At 43.8% G+C, this 27,989-nt stretch overlaps 1 protein-coding gene across 1 annotated transcript in view; it reads left to right on the forward strand.

Annotated features, from left to right (window-relative positions):
* Nucleotides 1–27,989, forward strand: part of MYO7B (myosin VIIB) — a 215,965-nt gene that overhangs the window by 164,110 nt on the left and 23,866 nt on the right. The window contains 11 exon segments of the mRNA XM_040427964.1: nucleotides 1,891–2,058; nucleotides 4,144–4,261; nucleotides 4,391–4,517; nucleotides 9,122–9,330; nucleotides 10,573–10,754; nucleotides 12,412–12,536; nucleotides 20,068–20,225; nucleotides 20,601–20,754; nucleotides 23,463–23,618; nucleotides 24,773–24,878; nucleotides 25,939–26,052. Of these exon segments, the coding sequence (XP_040283898.1) occupies nucleotides 1,891–2,058; nucleotides 4,144–4,261; nucleotides 4,391–4,517; nucleotides 9,122–9,330; nucleotides 10,573–10,754; nucleotides 12,412–12,536; nucleotides 20,068–20,225; nucleotides 20,601–20,754; nucleotides 23,463–23,618; nucleotides 24,773–24,878; nucleotides 25,939–26,052 (1,617 nt within the window).

The following is a 27,989-nucleotide window of genomic DNA, read 5'->3' on the forward strand; positions in this document are numbered from 1 at the left end:
ACACGAAATATTCGCATGAAGATTTCAACTTAGCACAGCTACACTCCATATTCTAGCCTTAATGTGGAATATAGCAGTGCTAACTTAGCACAGCTATATTCCATATTAGGCTAGAATATGGAGTATAGCAGTGCTAAGTTGAAATCTTCATGCGAATATTTCGTGTTATATTACTCGATGCGTTATATTAAATTGCGATGCGACTAATATAACACGAAATATTCGCATGAAGATTTCAACTTAGCACAGCTATACTCCATATTCTAGCCTAATATGGAATATAGCAGTGCTAACTTAGCACAGCTATATTCCATATTAGGCTAGAATATGGAGTATAGCAGTGCTAAGTTGAAATCTTCATGCGAATATTTCGTGTTATATTACTCGATGCGTTATATTAAATTGCGATGCGACTAATATAACACGAAATATTCGCATGAAGATTTCAACTTAGCACAGCTATACTCCATATTCTAGCCTAATATGGAATATAGCAGTGCTAACTTAGCACAGCTATATTCCATATTAGGCTAGAATATGGAGTATAGCAGTGCTAAGTTGAAATCTTCATGCGAATATTTCGTGTTATATTACTCGCATCGCAATTGCGACTATTGCGAAATTTCGTAAAATACACATATAGATTAGATTGTAATTTAGCTAATATGGAATATAGCAGTAAGTTGAAAGCGCCACTGACTGGAGCAGCCAGGAAGCCAGGAATCCAAAGGACAGGTAAGAACAACTTTAGGGAAGTGGGAAAGAAAAAAATATAATAAAAAAAAAAAAGAAAAAAAACGAATATTCTATTTCGCGAATATATAGAACGATATTCTAAATATTCGCGAAATCTCGAAATTGCGATATTCGAGAAAAAAATTCGCAATTCGAATATTCGCGCTCAACACTATTCCTGGAGGTGTACAGTGTCTCATTTCAGAGTTCATGTGGATTTATTGTTGTGTAGTCTCATGGTAGTGTGTCTTTATGTAAGGATTGATGATGCTTTATATGTTATTGGTTTCATAGTCTTATGACAAAACTATGAATCAAATAGATGGCACTGTTCATGAGTAGTGTAGATCGCGAATATTGTAATCGCAAATTTTCCATACAAATGGTTTTTCAGCTGGGAAACAAGGCAGATTCTGCTCATTTGTATGTCTTTACCATATGCCCATGTTTATGCAAATGTTTATGCAAAAGTTAATATGACAAAACTGTATAGAAAGGTTATTGAATAGTATGTTAGGACAATCAGAAAACTTTTTGTCACCCTAATGATAATGATCTAGGTGCGCAGGTCCACCCAAGCCATCCAACAGATATGAAGCAACTTTGAGGCTTACTGGCTCTCAGTCAGATGAGAGCTGGTTTTAAATGTCTCATAGTGCACAAGGCTGCCATTGTAAGGTGTGCTGACTGTATCTGTCTCATGGATAGATTGTTGGCTTGCACATACTATTATATATTGGCATATAGCCTTTGTGTGGTTGCCTATTGTATGTTATAGGTAATAGGAGTCCAAGATGCATTCAGATGTCCTCCCCATGCTGTTTCCAAACCATTTTGGTGGTCTTTCCTTCAATTTCTAACCTTTCTCTGTAAAAAAGTACAAGCCGTGGCAGTCATTGAAGAAACAGATATAACCAGAGAAGAGAGAATACCTTAATGACTCATGTTACATTCCTCACTTTCTTTTTACTTCTTTTTTTTTACTATAACTTTTATTACGCAATAAAAAGAATTTACTGTAGATGTTTTTATATGATATTTTTATATTAGGTTTAAATTTTAATTATCTTCATTTATTTATTGCTGAAATTCATATAGCTATAAGGCAAACATCTTACATCTTTAATTACCGTAATTAAAATGTTTGTCTTGCAGGAAGATGATTTAGTGGAACTTATGTCCAAACACTACTATATTAAATATGGTGAGGTCTTAAAAGAGGAAAATGTACACAATGTCCTTAAAGACTGCATTCCTGCAAAACAATTAGCCTCTAAACCCAGCACATACTGGTTAAACTTACTGAAGGAAAATCAAGCTAAGGTAATAAACTAACCACAGCATGTAATAGAATAATATATCTAATTTTATGACTCAGCTTTATCTTAATGCAGCTTTTCAAGGTTTTCTCCTTATATGTTGCCTGATGTCAAGGTTTTTTATTGCCACAACTGACTTTTTGTTTAGCCCCTTCTCATGGTAGCAGTTCTTCATTTTTTCATTTTCATTTTTATTTTCCTCCCATCTAGAAGCCACAGCTTTTTTTTATTCATCTGCTGACATAGCTTCATTTAGTGTTCCTTATCATAAGGGAAAACTGCAAAAATATTTCTGGAGTCAAAACAGAAATAAATGCAATTCCTCCATAGTTTTGTGGGTTTTATTTTTATAGCATTTGCTATATGGTAAAAATGGCACTGTACCTTTATTCTGTGGGTCAGGACGATTATGCAGATACCAAATCAATGTCATGAAACCAGACAACCCTTTTAATTGTAATAATTTAAATAAAGGTTCTGTGAGCATGCTTGTTGTTACAGCTCCCCCTAGCATTCTTTTTTTCCCCAGAAGACATTAAAAGAACACCAGGACATTAAAAAAACTATATCTAAATACAAGAGCTTTTTTAAAATTATTCTAATTAAAATGGTGTGGAGGAACTCAAGTGTCTTGTCCAGAGTCCTGGCCTTGACCCCATCAAACACCTTTGGGATGAATTTAAGCAATCTTTATCATCCAAAATCAGTGCCTGACCCCAAAAGTGCTTTTTGTCTGAATGGACACAAATTCCTACAGACACACTACAAAATGTCAAAAGAAAGTGGAGGCTGGGGCTACACAGTGACATGTCATTCGACATGAAGGTTGCAATGTCTCACTGTGACACTGCATCACATTATTTTCAATGTTAACATCAACTGTTCCAATCTCAAGAAATCCGACACTGCTGTATCTTTGGTTGCAAGTAGCACACAACTTAGCTTCTATAGACCAAATGCAAGCTGCATGTCACTGTGACTTGCCTGCAACTTTTTTTGTGATTTGGCTGAGTTTTTACAGCCAAATCTAAGCTCTAAAATAGTCACACAACAGCAAGTTGCAGACGTGCCCCATACGTGTCTTTGGTCATTGGTCAGCGGCTCAGTGCTTTGTACTGTTGCCTTTCAGCCCTAGGGTCTTGGGTTCAAATCTCACAAAGGCCAATATCTTCATGGACTTTGTATGCCCCCTCCCTGGTGTTTGTGTGGATTCCCTCCATATACAGTTGTTTCCTCCCACACTCCAAAAAATATACTAAATATAGACCTGTTATGAAATTGACCCTATTAAGTATGATAATATCTGAGACACTTGATCAAAACAGAGCGCCTTGATTAGGTGGTACATATAGGTGTGCTTACTCCTCCTCCCATTGGTTGCTTCATGCACATGGAGGTGACTAGGAGCAGCACACCATATGTGCGGCGTCTGCGCTCCTGAACATAGAAGCCCAATGGCTTAGGTAGGTTTAGCGTAGGACCCGCCTGACCTGAGACCACCTTGGCGCTTGGTAGGCAGGCTTAGATGTGTTTTGATCAAAATATATTGACTAAGTGTCTCAGATATTATCATATCAGAGTGAGGACTTTGTCCATATATAATGCTTGCATCTACTTTACTAAGTGCATTATTATCTTATTTCTGTGGTTTTCTTCAATAATATGGCCAGGGACATCCGCACATTTGTATATCATATCGTGCAGGATGTTTTTATCTTAGTTTTTTCTGTGGAATTTTTTGGACCCTATTAAGTGTTGAAGATGATTGCCTATATTGCAGTCACTGACTCCTTTGCCCCACAACGATTCCCATGATTTCAGTCCCTTGTGTGAGAAAGTGCATTACACTTGATTGTCATTGTCAGTTGCATGACTTTTCTGAGACTTGCTGTTACACAACAACTCACCACGTAGCCCCAGTCTTATATATAAAAAAAAATTATGGGTCCAACTATGTATTAAAGCCAATGGTTTTGGAATGGGATATCCGAGAAGCTCATATAGGTATGATGGTCAAGTATCCACACACTTTTGGCCATGTAGCCATTATTTATAGGTCATTTAATTTGGATTTGTGTCTTATCTTTAGGCTCAGTATATACTAGAGAAAACTCCTGGACAGCAAGTAAAGGAAATGGTAGTAGATTATTCCCGCCAGCAGTGGCCTTTATTTTTTTCAAAGTTTTTTGAAGCCTCCAGATTTGCAGGTAAGATAAGGTATTGCTGCCAAGTTTTATAATTACAGGCATGATACCTCTCAGAAATATATGGATTACGATAAAAGGTGTTGTCCCATCATAATAATTCACATTATCTACTGCTCATATATTCTGCAGGACCCAGCATCAGCAGAAACCACTTCATTGTTGCAATAAACTGGAAAGGAGTGAGTTTCCTGGATGAGACTGAGAAAAAGTTGTTGGATCTTACTTTTCCAGAGTTAATTGGTATCCTTACAAAAAGGTACACGTTGCAGAGAATTTTTTTATTCCATGAGTAATGTAAAAAAAATCTTACTGACAAAGCTAGAAACAGCCCTATACCTCACATGAATCTAGAGATCTCCCCTTTCATTTCTGCAATTGCTCTGCTAGATGTACATCAAGCTGGCACTTCAGGAGGCATGTCCTTTTTCAATGGGTGTGTCCTTTCTGCTGAAACTCTTTTCCTATCAGCTCAGGGGTGTGTGCTTTTTAACATAGATCCCTATGCTAAACTAAGTTCAGTTCCGTTGAACCACGTGGTTCAGGTTTTGAGCCACCTGTGTTGGTTCTTTAAGAAAGATGCTTCAGCTGCCAACTACACCGGGATTATTTCAAGAGGTAGTGGCCTGTTGGCGCCCATGCAGCAAAACCCAAATCCCTGTGTAGGTTTTAAAGGATGAAAATCAGGGGACCATCAGGACAATGCCCTCAGAAATAGCCCAAAGTCAAACTGGTTAGTTGGCACAGTGGTTCCAGAACTATTGTCTGTAACAAGTTAACTGTTAAAGAGCAACTCTAGGTAATGGGTTTGTTTTGTTGTCTCGTGCTGATGGCTCATGGCACCAGGCACTCATTAAAGGGGTTATCCAAGAGTATAAAGTTTCCCCTTCATATGCAGCGCCCCCCACATGGAATATACTTACCCAGTCCCAGCCTGCCATTGGCTGCTCCCCCCGACACTGGATATTTTCATCTGTGTACGGGGAGAAGCAGCAGCGGCGATGCGGGGACCAGAAGCGCCACAGGGAGCGGGGAGCAGGGTAAGTATATTCCATGTGGGAGACCCGGCAAATGGGGGGACACTATATACTCTTGGATAACCCCTTTAACTTTAGCCCACAATAAAGATTTCTGTTTCAACCTTGGCCAGTCATATTATGCTTATGCAATAATGCAAATAATCACAAATCCTATGTCTTTTGGCACCACAAACTAGCCACCAACAATCATTAGCATGGATCATACAGGGTTGCATTGCTTGTCAGCGGTCAGAGACACAGATACAAAGCACTAGGGGATGAAGCAACACTAGCAGTCAGAACTGGGCTGAGGTCAGGCAGGCAGAATGCATATTAATCCAATAAACAGTCACAGGGTCAGGGAAGGCAGCACATGGATAAAATTCAGGCAACAGGCAGAAGACAAAGCACAGGCAGACAAACAGATCAGGTTAACAGGCACAGGTTAGGTGGCAGACAGACTCTGGAATCAGGCAGCACATGATCCATAGACAGACAAAAGGATTATAGCTTCTTCACAGAATCCTGCACAATAGAAAGACCAGACAGAACCTGTTGCTCAGGCCTGGTGTGAGACACACAACACATGATATGTAGCAGTGCTGATTAGCCCACTAGCAAACTGTTTTTAAGACATGAAGTGCACTTATTTATTCACAGTCAATATGTATATGAGTAATTTGAATTGCCAGTTGCATGTCTTGGTTTGCATAGAGTAGGGAAATTGAGCACTAATGATCACCCTTCTATAATATTGGTTAAAGGGGTGATGTCACTTCAGTAAGTGGCATTTATCATGTAGAGAAAGTTCATACAAGCAACTTACTAATGTATTGTTATTATCCATATTGCTTCCTTTGCTGGCTGGATTCATTTTTCCATCACATTATACACTGCTCGTTTCCATGGTTACAGCCCACCCTGCAATCCTTCAGTGGTGGCCGTGCTTGCACAATATAGTAAAAAGCACTAGCCTATGTGTGCTCCCATGGTCACGTCCACCAGAGAGGCTGACACTTTTTCCTATAGTGTGCAAGCATGGCCACCACTGATCGATTGCAGGGTGGTCTGTAACCATGGAAACGAGCAGTGTATAATGTGATGGAAAAAGGAATATAGAAAACTACGAATACCCCAATACACTATGGATGGCCGTGTAGAGGTATGTTGTCTCACCTTAATATATTAAAGCACGCTGTGGACAGGGTATGAAAACATAACGTTTACTGAGTATATTAAAATATTATTAATAAAAAACTAACAATTGCAGTGAGTGAACAAGCTCCAGTCACCACTTCCTGAGGCTACAATATTATAGTAATAAATGGATAGATCTTACCACTTCCAGAAGTATTAAGGCCAGCCTCAGGTGTGTGACTCAAATATCCTAGTGTTCGGTGGCAAAAGGACATGAGTGTCCGGTGCTCATAGTGTCGATGGCAGTGAGCAATCCGTCTCCTAATTAGCCCTGAATGTAAAGCCATGCCTACCAGAGGGTCAAGGAACTAATTAGCACCTGCCTGTCAGACACGGAGCACCCGTCCCGATAGGGGTGACCCCATACAGAATCTTTCCCTACTTGGGGTCTATTCCCTACAGATACCCTCACTTGGATTCCCTACATGCCACGTTTCGTCCCAGCAACGGGACTCATCAGAGGACTTTTATGAAGTAAAGGGAAATACTGAAATAACAAGATGGAAACAAAAACAACAATTGGTCACTCAAAACATACAGATAAATCTCCACAGCAAAAACAGGGAGAAAGTGCAGAGAAAGTATCACCATCTACTTACTGATTCAAAGTCCAGGACGATTCCTTGTAGCGTAGAGTCCAGCATGGTTGTTTGACATTTCCCCTGTTTGTTTGTACTTCTGGAAGGGTGTCCCTGGGGTTACCCGGAGGGGGAACTACAACTCAGTTAAGCAGCGCTTTCTGGGTCCGCCATGCATCTTGCCGCATGGTGGTCCAGGCAGTTACTGCTGCTCTTGTGTTTGGTGTTGGTACTGAGTCCAGATTTGTGTGTTTGGGCTTCAGTGCTTTTCACAGGATCCAGTGGTTGTGGTGCGGACGAATCGTTCTTTTTAGTTGTTGTGGGCAGGTAAGTGATGTTGTGGTCCTGTGGAATATTATCATTCTGCCACAGGACACTTGCCTGTCGAGTTTGTCCTCTGCTTACTGTCTGCTCCTCTCCTTGCTGTTAGGCCTGCAGAGACTTCTGCTCTTCCGTGTCTTAGAAGAACAGGTCTTCTCTGGCCCTGACCTTACTAGCAAGGATCATCAGGGTTAGGCCTCATGCACACGACCGTTGTTTTATTCCGTGTCCGTTGCGCCATTTTTCGTGATTTTCTGCGGACCCATTGATTTTCAATGGGTCCGTTGAAAACTCGGCTAATGCACCATTTGCCATCCGCGTCCGTGATCCGTGGTTCCAGTCCGTCAAAAAAATATAACCTGTCCTATCAAGTCAATGGGACCGCTAAAAAACGCGGAGGCACACAAGATTGTCATCCACGTCCGCGTCCGTTTTTTTCCTATCATTTGCATGGCAAACCTGTCTTAGACTTTTTTTATACATTCCTTTATGTCTGGTGGTCCACCAAACATAAAGGAAGACACACGGAAACAAAAACGAACACGGATCACGGAACACGGAACCCCATTTTGCGGACCGATAAAAACAACTGTCGTGTGCATGAGGCCTTAGTAGATCTCTAGGTTTCCTGAGCATGAGCCGCCCTACTTTCTAGGTCCGCTCATGCAGTTAGGAGTCAGGGTGAGGATTAGGGATGTGCTAGGAGGTGTCCCACTCCCTTATCCTTGGCTTCAGGCCTGGTGGCATTCCTTTCTTCCCTGACATTGTATGGTGGGGGTTTCCCCCACTCCCCATCGTGACACCTAGTGGGGGTATCTGTAGTGAATAGGCCCAAAGTAGGGAAAGGTTCCGTATGGGGTCGCCCCTAACGGGCAGGTGCTCTGTGTCAGACGGATTGGTCACTGCCAACGACACTATGAGCACCAGTCACTCATGTCCTTTTGCCACGAGGATAGGATATTTGCGTCACACACCTGAGGCTGGTCTTAATACTTCTGGAAGTGGTAAGATCTATCCATTTATTACTATAATATTGTAGCCTCAGGAAGTGGAGACTGGAGCTTGTTCACTCACTGCAATTGTTAGTTTTTTATTAATAACTTTTACTGACTATATTAAAATATTATGTTTTAATAGTATACCCTGTCCACAGTGTGCTTTAAAAAATGAATCCAGCCAGCAAAGAAAGCAATATGGATACTAACAATACATTAGTAAGTGGCTTGTTTTAACTTTCTCTACATGATAAATGCAACTTAGGCTACTTTCAAACTCGCGTTTGGTGCGTATCCGTCATGGATCTGCACAGATGGATCCGCACCAATAATACAACCGCATGCATCTGTTCAGAACGGATCCGTTTGTATTATCTTTAACATTGCCAGTGAAAACTGATCCATCCCCATTGACTTACATTGTGTGTCAGGATCCGTTTGCCTCCGCATCGTCAGGCGGACACCAAAACGCTGAAAGCAACGTTTTGGTGTCCTCCTCCAGAGCGGAATGGAGGTGGAACGGAGGCAAACTGATGCATTCTGAGCAGATCTTTATCCATTCAGAATGCATTAGGGCAGAACTGATGCGTTTTGGACCGCTACTGAGAGGCCATGACGAATCTCACAAACGGAAACCAAAACGCCAGTGTTAAAGTAGCCTTACTGAAGTGAGACAACCCATTTAATGTTTTACTGTATATTCTGATATTTCATTTCTATGCATATATAGCATACCTAATTATCTTTTTACAGAGCTGAAAAATCATTTGGCCAGTCTTGTGTCTTAAATACACTGAGAGGAGAGCAATTTGTTCTAACCTCACAGAACAGTGAAGAAATTGCTAAGCTGCTTCTCCACTTTTTGGATGGGCTTAAGGCGAGATCTTTGTATGCAGTCGCTCTGCAGGACAGCTCCAGGTCATTGACAGAACTATTGGGCTCAAAACAAAAGACATTAACAGGTATTAAAGTTTCTGACAGCCAAATTCACACAAACATATTCTGTGCGAGAAATGCGCTTCATGTGTCAGAGGTATTTCCCATCCTCCATGCTGCTCCTATGACATATACCCACAGCATTATAATGATTTACCATATAATGATGTCTGTTCTTGTCAGTCCTAACTCTAATGAATTGTACTTACATAATGCTGTCAATACAAATCATTAGATTCGTAGGTCAGGCAGGAACTGTAAGCATTATAAATCATTATTTATAATGGTGTACTGTTGATGTAAAAAAGTTTAATAAATCAGCAGCACTCCGGATGATTATTATCTTATTTCTATTTAGTGGCGGTGCAAGCAGTGTTAAGCCTCATTGACACATCGGTGTTCCACGGACGTGTGCTGTGTACGTGTTTTCCACGGACAGTACACGTCCCCATTCATTTTAATGTGTATATACTGACATCAGTGTTTTAGTACATTCCGTGGGTCCGTTTTTTACCACAGATGCATGCTCTATTTTTTCTGTGTTTATGGATCCATAATGCCCATTGTAGTAAATGGGTCCTTGAAAACCATGGATACAACAAGGAGGCAATCCATGTCGCATCCTTGTTTCACAGATCTTTAGGAAGAAATGCTTTGAAAATTATTTTTCAGCTGTGCAGTGTCAGTGAAAAACAGATGGCACACGAACAGCAAAAAACGGACACACGGACCCAACACGGATCCTTCACAGACAGCTTCACGGATGCATCACTGACTACCTTCTCACGGAGTTGAGCACGGACACGGATGTATAAATGTGGCTTTAGCTCAAGCTTGTTAACTCCTGTGTACACTTAATATGAAATAACTCCAGCACTCCTGTTTTCTTCAAGAATCTTCCAACACAAAGTATGTGTGACGTTTCGACTACAAACCTTAATAAAGAGCCAAAACGTTGCATGTACTTATCCATATTAAATCCATATTAACTGTACTGTATTTGCATACACTGGGAAAATCTCCTGACATACACAGATACACACAGCTCTTAGATTTTAGTTGGTAAAGGATATTCTTTTGGCCAACATACATTGATATATCTGACCATGTTTGGCGGGAGTTTCACTGCCCCAAAAAATGTAAACTCTGAAATGCAGTATGGATTTAGCCTTAGGTTCATAAAATAGTTATCATAGCCTATTGCAGTGTTCAAAATTCATAGGCAATGTTTTTCTGAGATCATCACATTCCTTCATCTCTATTTTTAGATGAGCCAGACCTGTTAAGCTTTAAGAATGGGGATCTACTTCTTCTTAACAGAAGTCCAGAACTTCAGATTGGACCGAACTGGACCTATGCACAAAATGAAAAAACTGGAAACAATGGAGCTGTGCCTTTGGATGCCATCTATATTGTACCTACCCTTACCAAACCCAGCTCTGAAATACTGGTAAGCAGATATATTGTTTGTAAAAGTAAATCATGTAATTGGCCCACAACTGTTAATAATTGTGGTGTTTTTTAAATTGATTAAAACACAATTGCCACTTTTCTTGGCTACTTAAATGGTGGGAGGAAAAAAGTTGCTAAAAATTGCTCAGTTGTGTCACACAATAAATGCACAATTTAGGCCAAAATTTGGAGTAAAAAGGCTACTATATGTGGACCAATTTGCCACTCAGGGGTGGTCTTTATCATCATGCAAAACACACAAAAGTGTGAAAGTGTGGGCCTCAGAGATCAGGGGACCCTTTACTGCATGCTACAATTGACTGTATTGGCATCCTCAGGACATTGAAACAATTAGAGGGAGTCTGTCACCACAGCATGCCATTATACACTGCTTACATAGTACTGCAGCATAACTATAGATGAGTCAAATGGTATCTGTCTCCTTTTGTTTTGATGTTCACCAAAGGGAAAAAAACGCAGTTTTATTCATATGTAAATGAGGGCTCGCAAGTGCACAGGGGGGGCATTCGGGCTGTAAATGCCCAGGCTGTTCATCATTCTTATCACATAACTTCTCCCCATCTGTTGGCTGGCCCACCCTGTAAGCCTTTTGCGTCATCCAGTGTACTGGAAGAGATCACGCCAGCACATGCGCACTGCATGGAGCGATGCTGCTGCCCACAATGGTCATCACAGTGCACATGCACAGGCGGGATCTCATACAGTAAACTGGATGACCCAAGAGGCTTACAGGGCGGGCCAAGCAACAGGCTGGGGAGGGGTTATGTGAGAAGAAGGAAGAGCGGCCTGGGCACTTACAGCCCGAACGCCCCCCCCCCCCCCCCCGGGCACTTACAGCCCGAACACCCCCTCCCCCCCCCCCCCGGGCACTTACAGCCCGAACGCCCCCCCTGGGCACTTACGAGCCCTCATTTACAAATGAATAAAACTGCGTTTTTTCCTTTGGTGAACATCAAAACAAAAGGAGACAGGTACCATTTGACTCATCTATAGTTATGCTACAGTATTATGTAAGCAGTGTATATTGGCATACTGTGGTGACAGACTCCTTTTAAATACTGTAGCAGGGCAAGAAGCCAATGGCTCCCTGCTCCACTGTTCATAAGCCTGATAGGACATATAAATAGCGCAGGCAGACAATGATATTATTGTGACCACCTGCACCGGGAAACAGGCATCTCAGTCACAGGCTGGAAGAGGCTTACGGTTTGCACTGCATCGCAGATGGAACGGGAGTCAGGTGACTATTTGATTTTTTTTGCCACTTTGGGGGAGTATACTGTAGGGGACCTTATTACTGGGGGCATTACAGGGGGGCTTATTACTACTGGGGCATTACAGAGGCCCCTTATTACTACTGGTGGCACTACAGGGGGACTTTATTTTTACTTGGCCACTATGGAGGCTTTATTACTACAGCAGGCTTTATTACTGTGGGGACTAAGCTTAGCAGGCTGATGGAGGCAGAGCTTAGTAAGTGTGACGAGGGTCCCCAGAAATGCCAAATCACCCTTGCAGCCACTGGTTGTTGGTTATGTACATTGCCATCTTATATAGATATAAATTCTTATGTTAGTTCCATTTATTTGCCATATGTAAACGTTGTTGTTTATTCATTTAATTTTTGCTCTTAGAGGATGATTGCCATGTCTCCAGAACAGCGGAAATCAGAACTAATTGGTTCTTCATTTGATGAGTCTAGCCACCAGGAAATAGTTAAGCCATACACATTAGAGGAGTATTCCATGCAATATTTCAGGTATGCATCTTTTAAGTACAAGGATATGGAAGCAGGAAGCGTATAAATCACACAATTAAGCAAACAGCATTTTTAGTTTTCCATTTTGTTCTACAAAATCTGCTGAAAATACTGTACATTGTGAAAATTGAAGATTATGCTAGCTTTAGTGTACTAATAATCTTAATTTTAATAAAGACAGGAGGCGAGTATTTTGCATTAACTCTCTTTACTAACTCCACAGCAGTAAAGAAAAAAATGTAAAGAGTAACAAGTAGATCACTCCGCCGCATAGTATACAGGGAGTGCAGAATTATTAGGCAAGTTGTATTTTTGAGGATTCATTTTATTATTGAACAACAACCATGTTCTCAATGAACCCAAAAAACTCATTAATATCAAAGCTGAATATTTTTGGAAGTAGTTTTTAGTTTGTTTTTAGTTTTAGCTATTTTAGGGGGATATCTGTGTGTGCAGGTGACTATTACTGTGCATAATTATTAGGCAACTTAACAAAAAACAAATATATACCCATTTCAATTATTTATTTTTACCAGTGAAACCAATATAACATCTCAACATTCACAAATATACATTTCTGACATTCAAAAACAAAACAAAAACAAATCAGTGACCAATATAGCCACCTTTCTTTGCAAGGACACTCAAAAGCCTGCCATCCATGGATTCTGTCAGTGTTTTGATCTGTTCACCATCAACGTTGCGTGCAGCAGCAACCACAGCCTCCCAGACACTGTTCAGAGAGGTGTACTGTTTTCCCTCCTTGTAAATCTCACATTTGATGATGGACCACAGGTTCTCAATGGGGTTCAAATCAGGTGAACAAGGAGGCCATGTCATTAGATTTTCTTCTTTTATACCCTTTCTTGCCAGCCACGCTGTGGAGTACTTGGACGCGTGTGATGGAGCATTGTCCTGCATGAAAATCATGTTTTTCTTGAAGGATGCAGACTTCTTCCTGTACCACTGCTTGAAGAAGGTGTCTTCCAGAAACTGGCAGTAGGACTGGGAGTTGAGCTTGACTCCATCCTCAACCCGAAAAGGCCCCACAAGCTCATCTTTGATGATACCAGCCCAAACCAGTACTCCACCTCCACCTTGCTGGCGTCTGAGTCGGACTGGAGCTCTCTGCCCTTTACCAATCCAGCCACGGGCCCATCCATCTGGCCCATCAAGACTTACTCTCATTTCATCAGTCCATAAAACCTTAGAAAAATCAGTCTTGAGATATTTCTTGGCCCAGTCTTGACGTTTCAGCTTGTGTGTCTTGTTCAGTGGTGGTCGTCTTTCAGCCTTTCTTACCTTGGCCATGTCTCTGAGTATTGCACACCTTGTGCTTTTGGGCACTCCAGTGATGTTGCAGCTCTGAAATATGGCCAAACTGGTGGCAAGTGGCATCTTGGCAGCTGCACGCTTGACTTTTCTCAGTTCATGGGCAGTTATTTTGTGCCTTGGTTTTTCCACACGCTTCTTGCGACCCTGTTGACTATTTTGAATGAAACGCTTGATTGTTCGATGATCACGCTTCAGAAGCTTTGCAATTTTAAGAGTGTTGCATCCCTCTGCAAGATATCTCACTATTTTTGACTTTTCTGAGCCTGTCAAGTCCTTCTTTTGACCCATTTTGCCAAAGGAAAGGAAGTTGCCTAATAATTATGCACACCTAATATAGGGTGTTGATGTCATTAGACCACACCCCTTCTCATTACAGAGATGCACATCACCTAATATGCTAAATTGGTAGTAGGCTTTCGAGCCTATACAGCTTGGAGTAAGACAACATGCATAAAGAGGATGATGTGGTCAAAATACTCATTTGCCTAATAATTCTGCACGCAGTGTATAAGGGTCATGCTGCCTGTACACTTCCTCTTTCTAAAAGCGACATCAAAGTCCAGGTTGAGCTCGAACATCCAGAAATTCAACGAAAACTGTAACAGCGGTTTCTGGCGAGCAGAACTTGAGGAGACTTCTGGTAAACGAGGTTGGAGGTAAGACCGAACGAAGCTCTCATCTCATCCTATGGGGTCGTAAGATTAACAAACCAGCGACCAGTGGAGGACCTGAAGAGGGTTACGCTGAAAGGAGAGTATAAAATAGGTTAGGTATAGAATCGTAACTATTCACGCTTATGGGCTTTAACGGAATAGTGTAAAATTAAATCATTACAAATAGCGTGCAAATTATCTAGTGGCTAAATGTATGGTAGGTGTAAGTATGCAATACAACTAAGAACTGCCAGTCAGGGAGGCAATACTTAGGGTGAGAAATTCTGAATATGTCCCAAAACAGAGAGATTATTAAAATCGAGCCCCATATCCGACACCTTGAGATTCACTCCCCCAAAGAGTCAGGGTAGGGAATAGAAGGGAGGGAAAATACTCGCCTCCTGTCTTTATTAAAATTAAGATTATTAGTACACTAAAGCTAGCATAATCTTCAATTTTAAAACATGACAGGAGGCTTCCTATTTTGCAATTTTAACGCTGAAGAAGAGATGTCCCAGCAGAAGGGGGAGTGCGAAAATAAAAGGTACGGAAAGTAGATTCCCTAGACCAGTCCGCCGTTCGGAGAATATCTGAAAGGGACGCCCCTGCCATTAGGGCTGCTGAAGCCGCCGCTCCGCGAATGGAGTGGGCGCCGAAAGCGGGGTCTATACCTGTGAGGGAAAGGATCCAGCGGATCCAACGGGCCAGCGTGGTGACAGAGACTGGGGCGTAAGGGCGCACGTAGGAAACTAGGAGTTGACCCGACGTAGAGGAACGGAGTGAGGAGGTAACCGAAACATAACTGCGAAGGGTGGACACAACACAGAGCTGCGGGTCGTCTGGAAAAAAGGGATAAGAGACCGATGTCGAACCTGATTTAGTGCGACGAGAGATATGGAAAGTGACTCCTTCAGGGGTCACCTCAAAGGCATCGACATCGAAGGCCCGAACGTCCGACACCCGTCGGAAAGACACAAGACAGAGGAGAAAAGCGCACTTAGCGGATAGTTGGCGAAGGGAGAGGCGGTCATTCGGAGGCCAATCCCTGAAAAAACGGAGAACCAGTCCCACGTCCCATAGGTGATGGTATTTGGGGGCTGGGGGGCGGCGGAGCCGCATGCCGCGGAGTAGGCGACAGACCAGAGGATCTTTGCCGACCGGGAGGTCCCCGACGGGAGTATGGGCTGCCGAAATCGCGGAGCAAACGACGTTGATAGAGCGATAAGAGCGGCCAGAAGAAAACAAGGAGGAAAGAAAATTGAGAATCATGGGAACAGGTGCCGTAAATGGATCGGAGTCCCGTTCCATGCACCAAGTAGACCAGGAGGCCCAAGCTGACAGGTAGCAGCGTCTAGTTCCCGGGGCCCATGAGTCCCATAAGAGGTCCCTAGCAGTCTGCGATAGTCCGCTGACTCGCCAGGAACCCCGGAAAGAGACCAAGCCACCAGGGGTAGTCGATCTTCCAGGATGAGCGGGTGGAGACATCCTTTGGGATCCGTGAGCAGGTCCTGGAAGGATGGAAGGAGGAGAGGATCCATGTAGGAGGAGGCCAGGAGGTCCGGGAACCATGGTTGACTCTGCCACAAGGGCGTTATAAGAACCAGTTTGATTTGCTGTGTCCGCATCTGGTGTAGTGTTCTCGCAATCATGGAGAATGGGGGAAAAGCGTAGGCTCCTGTCGCCGGCCATTGTTGGAGAAAAGCGTCTGTCGCCTTGCTCTCCGGGTCCGGAAGCCAGCTGAAAAACTCCGGGGTCTGGTGATTGTTGCGAGAGGCGAACAGATCCAGGTGAAAGGGACCCCTCCCGGCTGCCAGGGCCCTGAAGATTCTCGTGTTCAGCTTCCAGTCGCTGACGTCTCTCCAGTGGCGAGAGAACCAGTCGGCTGTGAGGTTGATTTCTCCCGGCAAGTATTCCGCTTGTAACGTGATGTTGCGAGGGAGGCAGTAGTCGAAGATGTTCCTCGTGATATCCGACAGTAGGCGTGAGCGAGCGCCTCCTAGGCGGTTGATGTACTGGACTGCGGAGATGTTGTCCATGCGAAGGAGGATGCAACAATTGGAGCTCTCCCGAGCCAGGCTGCGAATTGCGAAGGATCCTGCTAGGAGTTCGAGGCAATTGATGTGCATGGAGAGCTCCTGCGTCGTCCATGCTCCTCCCGTGGAGATGGTTTCGTTGGTGGCACCCCATCCCCACAAACTGGCGTCTGATTCTAAAACGAAATCTGGAGTGTCTCCGAATATGGCCTTGCCGTTCCAGGCTTGCATGCTGTCCAGCCACCATGACAGCTCTTCGCGAACTTCTGTCGTCACCGGGACGGGTTGATCGTAGGTAGGTCTGTGGCGAAGGTATTTTGCCTTGAGTCGTTGCATGGCCCTGTAGTGGAGAGGACCCGGAAATATGGCTTGAATGGAAGCTGAGAGGAGTCCCACAATCCTGGCCAGGTTGCGTAGAGGGATGGAATCGAGTTGGAGAACTCTGCGAATCTCCTTGCGAATGGTTGCGATCTTTGAGGTTGGTAGCCTCAGAGTGCACGTCGTCGAGTCGATCTCGAAGCCGAGGAATTGTATCGTCTGGGTAGGGGTCTGCTCCAATTTCTGTTGGTTTACCACGAAGCCCAGAGATTCCAGTAGGGATACTGCCAGGTGAATGTGTTGGCGTAGTCTGCGTTCGTCGGAGCAGAACAGGAGGAGGTCGTCCAAGTAGATGATGCATCGAATGCCCCTGGACCTCAGGTGGGCCACCACCGGTTTTAGGAGTTTGGTGAAACACCATGGGGCTGAGCTGAGCCCGAAAGGGAGGCAAGTGAATTGCCAAGGGCGACCATGCCAGAGGAAACGTAGGAGTGCTCGACAGTCCGGGTTCACCGGGACTGACAGGTATGCATCTTTTAGATCGAGCCTGGCGAACCAGTCGTTGCTGCGAAGAAGGTCCCGCAGGAGGTGGATGCCTTCCATCTTGAAGTGGCGATAGACCACGTACGCGTTGAGGGCGCGAAGATTGATAACTGGGCGGTATTCTCCCGACTTCTTCCGCACGAGGAAGATGTTGCTGAAGTAACCTCCCTGTTCGTGGACTGGTTGAATAGCCCCTTTGTCCCGAAGCTCGCGTAGCTCCGCGTTGATGAGGTTGTGGTCGAAAGACGACATGTGGATGGGGTGAGGGGGCTGAACCTGAAAGGGGGTTCCCACTAGGTCTATGATATATCCCTGCACTGTTTGTAGAATCCAAGCGTCTGAGCAAAGGGCGGCCCAATTGTGGAAAGAAAGGGAAATACGGCCCGCAGTGCGGGTACATGGTAGCAACAGAGGAATATGGGTCCTTACCTGCAGTAAAGCGGGAACGTCCGCGGATTCCACGGCCTCTATCCAAGCCTCTGGAAAAGGGTCGTTGCTGATAATCCCTTGTCGGATAGAATGGTGTTGGTTGAGTACGGGGGCCTGAAGGCCAAAATCGGCTGGCGGCACGGCCCCGTTGCAGGCCAGCCCTTGCAAAAACCCCTCTGGTAGGGTTGCTCCTGAAGACACTGCGCATTGAGGATTGCGCCTTATTAAGGGAGGTGAACACGTTGACATGTTTGTTTAATTCCTTGAGGAATGGTTCACCGAAAAGTTTCCCTTGTGCCTGGGGCCCAATCTCTTTTGTGCCAAGGTCTGCCAATTTACCGTTAATACGGAATAACGCTGCTTTTCGTCTCTCCGAAGAGAGTGTAACATTGGCGTTTCCGATGAAACAAAAACAACGTTGTGCCCACTCACGAATGTCATGTGCCCATTCCCTGAAGTCCTCGGTGGATAAGGAATCGGCTTTGGCGTAGGCATCATCAGCCAGATACATAATGTGAGCCAGGGGGCCTACGGAATCCAGTAGGTTATCTTGGGCGCCCCATAGGCCTTTCTCTACCCCCCGTCGAGGGTCTCTGCCACTGCGCATCATAAAGGTCGTCATAACTTTGTCAAATTCTGGGGTCTGAGCGACCTTATCCGGCAGGGAAGGGCGTGGGCATTCAGACCTGAGTCGGTTGCGGACCTCTTTCTCCAGAGGTTTGCGGAGCCACAGGTGCATGAACCTGGAAAGGTGTTCCGGAGGCGACCATTCACCCGATCTGGGGTGTCGTATGTTGCGAGGATCGAACATCGCCTGACCTGAGGGGTCCATAATGGTGTCTGAGTCAAGAGGAGGTTCTGCGTCAGCAGTGTCTTCGATACCTCTTGCCTGGGCCGCACCCAGGAGGGTCTCCTGCATGAAAGCGGAAACAGACATCTCATCCGAGCCCCATGCGTCGTAATCCGACTCTGAAGCGTCAGCTTGCCACTCATCTAGCACTGACATGGAGTGGGTAGGGTCCTGTTCTTCTTCTGAAGAGTACTCCTGACGCGGGGCCGGAGTGTGAAGTTTGGCAGTTTTACGTTTGGCAGGTGCCTTACCCTTGGGTGGTTTGGGTGTATAGTCCTCGCCTTTGTCATGGCGTTTCGTATGGCGGGATTCATCCCCTGTCTGATAGTCGGACAGGTCGGAGTCCGACTCGTGTCGTGGACGTCTGCGAGTTTTAAGTACGTCAGGAGCCGAAGCTCGGGCCTTGGAGAGTGCCTTCTCCACAGAGGCAGCGACAGCTGCGTTAATCATAGCTTGGAAGTCTACAGGGACATTCTGGGAATTCTCCATGATAAGGGTCGGCTGGTATGTCACTGAAAGGCACAGTAATAAACGGGCACCCAGGTCTTGAGAACAGGCGTATGGTCAGTTTTAATAGTATGGGAACAAAGCCCAGTATAAACCCCAGCAGGGTAAAGTAGTGACCTTATAAACTGGGGCTCACCCAGTTAGAGAGAACTGCAACAGCTAGTCTCCCAATAAGCAGCGTATTAATAGTGGGGGCTCACCCCGGTCGCACAGGGTTGAAACCCTTAAGTGCAGTTCACAATAATAAACAGGCAGCAGCACTGACCTGACTGACCCAGCCACATGAGGCACAGAGAGAACTGAATAGTAGTCTGAGATAGGCACAGGGGTGAAAACCACTAATGAGGGAGTAACAGCTAATTAGTACAGTCACACTGAATCCCCAATGAGATGTTTTGAGGTAAAATTAAGATGGCTGAAAACGGCGGGAAAACGGCCGCGAAAATGGCGGGAAAACGGCCGCGAAAATGGCGGGAAAACGGCCGCGAAAATGAGGGAGCCAGGAGGCACTCCAGGCTAGAGGGGGACCTGAGGAACCCGAGGTAAATGATAATAATACGATATAGTAAGAAATAAATGCACAAGAAGTAAAATATAGCTCCAGGGGAGCAAAAAGTCTGACCTGTCTGCTGATGGAGCAGTAAAGAAAGAGGAAGTGTACAGGCAGCATGACCCTTATATACTATGCGGCGGAGTGATCTACTTGTTACTCTTTACATTTTTTTCTTTACTGCTGTGGAGTTAGTAAAGAGAGTTAATGCAAAATAGGAAGCCTCCTGTCATGTTTTAAAATTTTACTTATATAACTTCAAAATGTGTAAACTACAGAGTATATAATGTTATGTTCTTGGTTTTGTTCTCAGACATCCAGACCCTGAGAGTGTTTCCAAGGCCTTTCTACAAAGATCTCGGGCTAAGTCACAGCTGTGGGCTTATTCGCGGGAACCATTAAAACAGCCCTTGCTTCGAAAAGTTTGTGAAGTGGCTGATCTGCGCGATTATGCATGCCAGGCCTTCATTGATATCTTTTATTTAAGCAGAGGACAGAGTACATGACTTAACAAGTACATGATCTAGTAAAATATAATATAACGTTATTCCTATTAACATAAAAAGGGTTGTTTTCATTAGACATGCTCTTTAACTCTTTACTGTCCTAAACCACCAGAAATATTTAGTTTTACCCCCTAAGCCACTCATACTACTCCTATAGAGTGCTTTAATAGGCGGAGCACAGTGTATGATCATACACTTGTATGCCCTGGTAGTAAAGGCAAGGAGAAATTATTCTCTACCATTAAGTGTAAATAAATATGTGGTATGTCATGCATGTAGAAAATTAAGTATAGACAGACCTGTTTCTACAATCATAATATTTGACCTTAACATAACCTACCTATTATGAAATATATGGGAGACTATCCAACAAAACAGTCTCTCTACCCAGTAGAACTTACAGATCAGATATTTTCTGGCCCAGTACATGAGGAAACTCTCAGAGATGAAATTTACTGCCAGATCTTGAAGCAAATGACAGCAAATAGCAACAGGTAAACTCTGCTGTTGAATGACCACTTTTGATCGGTCAAAGAAAACATGCAGTACCCCTGAGGGCTACTGCAATTGGGTTAATTTGTTACTAATGTGTTAATGTGAATTGTTAATGTTAATGCACTTTTTCTATGTGACGTTTGTTATCCAAGAGCTGAAGTGGGAACGCTGTTTAGTTTATGTGCCCTGCTTAGCAAGAGGAGGCAGGCTCTTCAACTCTGATTTAGGAGCAAGTGAGCCTGAGCTAGACAGGCTAAGTGAGAGGAAGCAGTTGCATGTGCATGTGCAGAAGTGTGACCTGCTGTAAGGAACCTTCATCCTTGCATGCCTATCATCATTGTTGCTGCCTATACACAGCCATTGAGGATAGTAAGCTCTGTGTTAGGCCTCATGCACACAACCGTTTTTTTTAAGGTCCACAAAAACAGGGTCCGTAGGTCCGTGATCCACGGACATGAAAAAAAAGTCGTTTTGGTGTCCGCCTGGCCGTGCGGAGCCAAACGGATCCGTCATGAATTACAATGCAAGTCAATGGGGACGGATCCGTTTGACGTTGACACAATATGGTGCAATTTCAAACGGATCCGTCCCCCATTGACTTTCAGTGTAAAGTCAGGAGTTAATATACCATAGGATCGGAGTTTTCTCCAATCCGATGGTATATTTTAACTTGAAGCGTCCCCATCACCATGGGAACGCCTCTATGTTAGAATATACCATCGGATTTGAGTTAGATCGCGAAACTCAGATCCGACAGTATATTCTAACACAGAGGCGTTCCCATGGTGATGGGGACGCTTCAAGTTAGAATATACTGAGAACTGTGTAAATGACTGCCCCCTGCTGCCTGGCAGCACCCGATCTCTTACATGGGGCTGTGATCTGCACAATTAACCCCTCAGGTGCTGCACCTGAAGGGGTTAATTGTGCATATCATAGCCCCCTCCCTCCCCAGTTTTAATTTCATTGGTGGCCAGTGCGGCCCCCCCGGCCCGCCCTCCCTCTATTGTATTATTTTCATTGGTGGCACAGTGTGCGGCCCCCCCGCCCCCCTCCCTCCCTCTATTGTATTATTTTCATTGGTGGCACAGTGTGCGGCCCCCCTCCCTCTATTGTATTATTTTCATTGGTGGCACAGTGTGCGGCCCCCCCTCCCTCCCTCTATTGTATTATCATTGGTGGCCAGTGTGCGCCCCCCCCCTGGCCCCCCTCTATTGTATTAATATCATTGGTGGCCAGTGTGCGGCCTCCCCTCTCTCCCCCCCCCCCCCGATCATTGGTGGCAGCGGAGAGTTCCGATCGGAGTCCCAGTTTAATCGCTGGGGCCCCGATCGGTAACCATGGCAACCAGGACGCTACTGCAGACCTGGTTGCCATGGTTACTTAGCAATATTAGAAGCATCATACTTACCTGCTGCGCTGTCTGTGACCGGCCGGGAGCTCCTTCTACTGGTAAGTGACAGGTCTGTGCGGCGCATTGCTTAATGATCTGTCACTTACCAGTAGGAAGAGCTCCCGGCCGGTCACAGACAGCGCAGCAGGTAAGTATGATGCTTCTAATATTGCTAAGTAACCATGGCAACCAGGTCTGCAGTAGCGTCCTGGTTGCCATGGTTACCGATCGGAGCCCCAGCGATTAAACTGGGACTCTGATCGGAACTCTCCACTGCCACCAATGATCGGGGGGGGGAGAGGGGAGGCCGCACACTGGCCACCAATGATATTAATACAATACGCCTCTGTGTTAGAATATACTGTGAAAAAGCTTTCATACAGACGGATCTTCGGATCCGTCTGTATGAAAGTAACCTACGGCCAGGGATCACGGACGCGGATGCCAATCTTGTGTGCATCCGTGTTCTTTCACGGACCCATTGACTTGAATTGGTCCGTGTACCGTTGTCCGTCAAAAAAATAGGACAGGTCATATTTTTTTGATGGACAGGGAACACGGATCACGGATGAAAGTCAATGGGTACGCGAAAAAATCGGCACAACGGCCACGGATGCACACAACAGTCGTGTGCATGAGGCCTTATACTCAGAACTGTGGCTATTGCTGCTATCTGCACTGCAATTCACACCATCATTAGTAAACAAACTGCTCTTTGTCATCACTAAACTGGGATTGGTCTTTGTCTCCACCATTCACTGGCTCTCATTGTATCTGACCTCCTGCTTTGCACCCTGCCAAACATCCACCATCAAGGGCACCCCACCTAACACCAGACAGTAATCCTCCAAAGAGGCCAGGGTGTGACCAAGGGAAGAAAGGGTGTGCCCTCTATTCACTGCGTGACCCAAGGGAGCATTGGAGTGAGAACAGCCACCGTGAACCACTAAAACAGTGCCACAACTACCACTCCCCTCCTCCTGGCTCTCCTCCTGCAGGTTGCTGTACATTCATATATTTAGTATATTGTATTTATATATTACTGAATATATTGCTTTATATACTGTGTGTGTATATATATATATATATATATATATATATATATATATATTCAGCAACTTATTTAGTCATTAATTTAATCTGCTTTATTTTATATGTAAATTGTTTTTATATTTTTTATAAAACTTCATATAAGTTCAAACACACTAGGCACTAGCTATACTGCTAGAAAATGTCTGAATTCCCAACTTGTACTTACTACATATAATCTATATTCTCTATTTTAATAATATAAAATGGTGTTTCTTATTCCAGTTATAGTTTAAGCAGCGGATGGCAGCTGCTTTGGCTATGCACCGGACTCTTTCCACCAAGCAAAAGTTTGTTGGTTCATGTTCAGAAATTTATTGAGAAAAGTCCAAAGGAACCACTATCCAAGGAATGCAAGCGAAGGATTCAAAGAGTACTACAGTAATTACACCTATAGTCTCTTATTTACAACTGTACTGTATAGATAATAGTACACTGAAAAACTTTATGTTAAGCATATTTTTAGAATCCTTTAGTTTGTTTTAATTTTCCATGTTACAATCTATATTTTAAAAAATGTACAGTATATTATCCTGCAATTTTTCACACTGGCCACTAGGTCTAAAATTTTCATCATGATTTCCTGTTTTAATAATATGTTTAACATAAAAACGTTAGACGTATATGTACATGAATATGTTCTAATGCTTTGTGTCACATTTGCTTTTTCTTGGTATGATGCTTTTTATTTCATTAAATTTTTTAAAGCTCTGTAAAAGTAACGTGTATTGCATGGGATAGATATTTAAAGGGCTTCTGTCACCCCACTAAACAGTTTTATTTTATTTTTTGGTTACTTATAATCCCTATACTGCGATTTATGCATACATACTGTAATTAATCATTTTGGTTCAGCAGATTCTGTTAAAAACGTACTTTTAAAATATGCAAATTACCTTGCTACCAGCAAGTAGGGCGGCTACTTGCTGGTAACAGCCGCATCCTCCTATCCTAAAGACGCCCCCTCCGCATGTTGATTGACAGGGCCAGTGAACGGGCTCTTTCTCTGCTGGCCCTTTTTGCATTCAAAATCTGGCGCCTGCGCCGTACCTGTCTTCAGTTGCCGCAGGCGCACTGAGAGGAGGACGCTCGCTCGGCCGCTCCTTCCTCAATGCGCCTGCGCCGGGTGTAGATGTGACGTCATCGGCGCAGGCGCATTGAGGATGCGCCTGCGCTGACTGAATACCGTTACGGCGCAGGCGCGAGATCTTGATAGCAGACAGGACCAGCCAGAGGACGATCCCGTCCGCTGGCCCTGTCAATCAGCATGCGGAGGGGGCGTCTTTAGGATAGGAGGATGCGGCTGCTACCAGCAAGTAGCCGCCCTACTTGCTGGTAGCAAGGTAATTTGCATATTTTAAAAGTACGTTTTTAACAGAAACTGCTGAACCAAAATGATTCATTACAGTATGTATGCATAAATCGCATTATAGGCATTATAAGTAACCAAAAAAAAAAAACAGTTTAGTGGGGTGACAGAAGCCCTTTAATATCCTGGACATGTTACTGACCATATTTTTTCTAAATATACTTAGAAGTGGGACAAGAAAACAGCCCCCTCACCAGGTAGAAGTTGAAGCCATACAACAAATGAGCACCAAGATCTACCACAAAGTGTACTTTCCAAATGAAACAGAAGAGGTATGGATGCAATTGTAGTGTAGATCTCCAGTACACATGTGCTGTAGTACATCTTACTTTTAAAATCATATTTATAAGATAAGAATTATTTTCAGGACCAATTTTCTTAGCATTTAAACTAAGACTAGGCATACTTAAAGAAAAATGTTACCTTTTATTGAGTTGTGTATTATTAAAATAATCCAGCATTTTATTTTTAGGTCTTATCCCTGCCTTTTAAGGCCTCTTTCACACTTGCGTTGTTGGGATCCGGCGTGCACTTCCGTTGCACTTTAGCGTCCCGGCAGCCATGGTAACCACTCTGAAAAAGCTAAATGTCGGGTCCGGCAATGCGCCGAAACGACGTTTAGCTTAAGGCCGGATCCGGATCAATGCCTTTCAATGGGCATTAATTCCGGATCCGGCCTTGCGGCAAGTCTTCAGGATTTTTGGCCGGAGCAAAAAGCGCAGCATGCTGCGGTATTTTCTCCGGCCAAAAAACGTTCCGTTCCGGAACTGAAGACATCCTGATGCATCCTGAACGGATTTCTCTCCATTCAGAATGCATTAGGATAAAACTGATCAGGATTTTTCCGGCATAGAGCCCCGACGACGGAACTCTATGCCGGAAGACAATAACGCAAGTGTGAAAGAGCCCTAAGCTGCCCACACACATTAAAGGAGAGTTGGACAGGCACACCAGCTGTGGCAGAATCAAACAAGTGTCTAATATATATATAGGGGTGTGCTAATTCTCTCCCAATGGCAAATGTCAGGGGAAAGAAAATTGAGCACGTTGGATTTCAGCATGCCCAATCCTTTGTTCCCACAGGATATAAGCTCCTCTGCCATTGGCTTATTCCCTTCTCCCCACTGTAAATGCAGGCACTCTCCGCCAAGCCAAGTGTGCATGTGTATGGGGGAGAAGGGAAGAATAGCTGGCAGGTGTGGACACCTTCACATGGTTAACTTAAAAATCAGCTTGCTCTCAATAAAAGGTTGTTAAATACAGACAGACTGTGAGAATAAAGGGACCCAGCAATTTATAGTAATATCTCCATTATGTCACACATTTTCATAGGCCTTTGAAGTTGGTACAAACACTAAGGTGAGAGAAGTGTGTCAGAACATCTCTAACAAGCTGCAGCTCAGCTCCTGGGATGGCTTCAGCATCTTTTTAAAAATAGGAGACAAGGTAAAGTCTTTAACAATTTTATTAAAGATTAATAATTTAATTTAACAAATTAACGTCAATTTTTTTCATAAATGAATAGTAAAAAAGTGAATACAAGAAACGTTGTAATATATTTTATTTAAGAAAGATGCATCCTTCTCTTTATCAGGCTTCTCTTCTGGCCACCTTCACTAAATTTAGATTTACACCTTCCTGATGATCTGCCAATGTATGGTAAATGCTTATTCATTGGGTGAAACAATCTTTCATGCGGACACCTAAATAATCGTTCCTGGGAAGCAGATCTTTCTGTCTAAACAGCACTCTTCTGCCCAGAAACAATTAATCTGTATGAGGACGAGCGATGGCAGTAGCTCAGGTCTTTCTTCAGTGAAAATGACTGCCTGATCACTGAAAGATCAGTTTACATAGAAGTCTATGCAGAGGAAAAAGGAAGGAGGATAAGGGAGGGGCTGCTGGGGATAGGCAGAGACAGATAAAGAGACTGCTGCTGGTTTGTAAAAGGCCCTTTACACTGTCTGATGTTCAGATTCACTCAGGTTCACTCATACAGATGCTCATTAATGATAATCTGCCTGTGTAAAGGTGCTGGCAATTACCCAGTGTGTAATTAGCCAGAATGAAACGAAAACTTTTCGGGTAATAGATCATTGATGCGGTCACCCATGCGGTCGCTGATTGTGCTGTCCGTTAGCCATCGCTTCTCCCCATACTGTGGAGGGGATCGCTGCATGTAAATCTCCTCAACTGACAAGCAAGCAATTGTCTGGAAAGAAAGCTTCCTTCCAAAGAATCGCTTACTACATTTGGCCATGTAAAGGGGCCTTAAAGGGGTTGTGTCACTTCAGCGAGTGGCATTTATTATGTAGCGAAAGTTAATACAAGGTACTTAATAATGTATTGTGATTGTCCATATTGCATTCTTTTCTGGCTTGATTCATTTTTCCATCGCATTATTCACTGCTCGTTTCCATGGTTACGGCCACCCTGCAATCCATGAGCGGTGTCTGTGCTTGCACACCATAGGAAAAAATGCTGGCCTCTCGTGGGATCGCACATTGGCTGGAGCTTTTTTCTATAGTGTGCAAGCACACCACCGCTGATGGATTGCAGGGTGGTCGTAACCATGGAAACGAGCCATGTATAATGTGATGGAAAAATGAATCCAGACAGCAAAGGAAACAATATGATTAAAAACAATACATTAGTAAGTGCCTTGTATTAACTTTCTCTACATAATAAACACTATTTGCTGACCTCTTTAAGTTAAGAAGTTAATATCTAACTTCACTGTTGGATTTACAGCTTCACTGCTGAGCGCGCGCTCACACCAGCTCTAGTCATTCCATTGTTCTTCTCTATTAGAGGAGCAGAACATGAAAATAATAGAAGTGCTGGATTTTAACACATAACTGACGCCAATAGAGCCGAACAGACCTTTTTGACTATAATAGGGTCCATTCAGCAGTCACTTTTGTCAGCTCTTTATGGTGGAATCGTTGATGGAGGTCTCAAAAACAGGCTCCAATGCAGATGTGAACATTTCCTACACTGCTTAGTTCTGAAGTGTAAGGTCCTCAATTACTTCTGAGGTTGTGCTACAGGGAGTTAGGAAGCAGCATCCCCTGTTTCTCCATGTATAGTCTATGTGCAGACATGATTCCAGCTCAGAAAGAAACTAGAATTACAGACAGAATGCAGAGGGACAAACTGCTACAAAATGCCAGATACAAGTCATTTAATGTCCAGACAGTGTTATTCCTCATGTACACCCACATGGCAGCTTATTCTGAAAAAGTGCTAATGTATATTTGAAAGTCATAATGTAATATGTATTTCTGACCTTATTTCCTTATAATAAAAGGAATATCATTTTTGCTTTTTAGTAATTTGTTAAAATTTAAAATAGTAATTAATGAGATGTAAATGTTAAGAAA

The sequence above is a fragment of the Bufo bufo genome, chromosome 4, assembly GCF_905171765.1.
Source record: "Bufo bufo chromosome 4, aBufBuf1.1, whole genome shotgun sequence".
Taxonomy (NCBI): domain Eukaryota; kingdom Metazoa; phylum Chordata; class Amphibia; order Anura; family Bufonidae; genus Bufo; species Bufo bufo.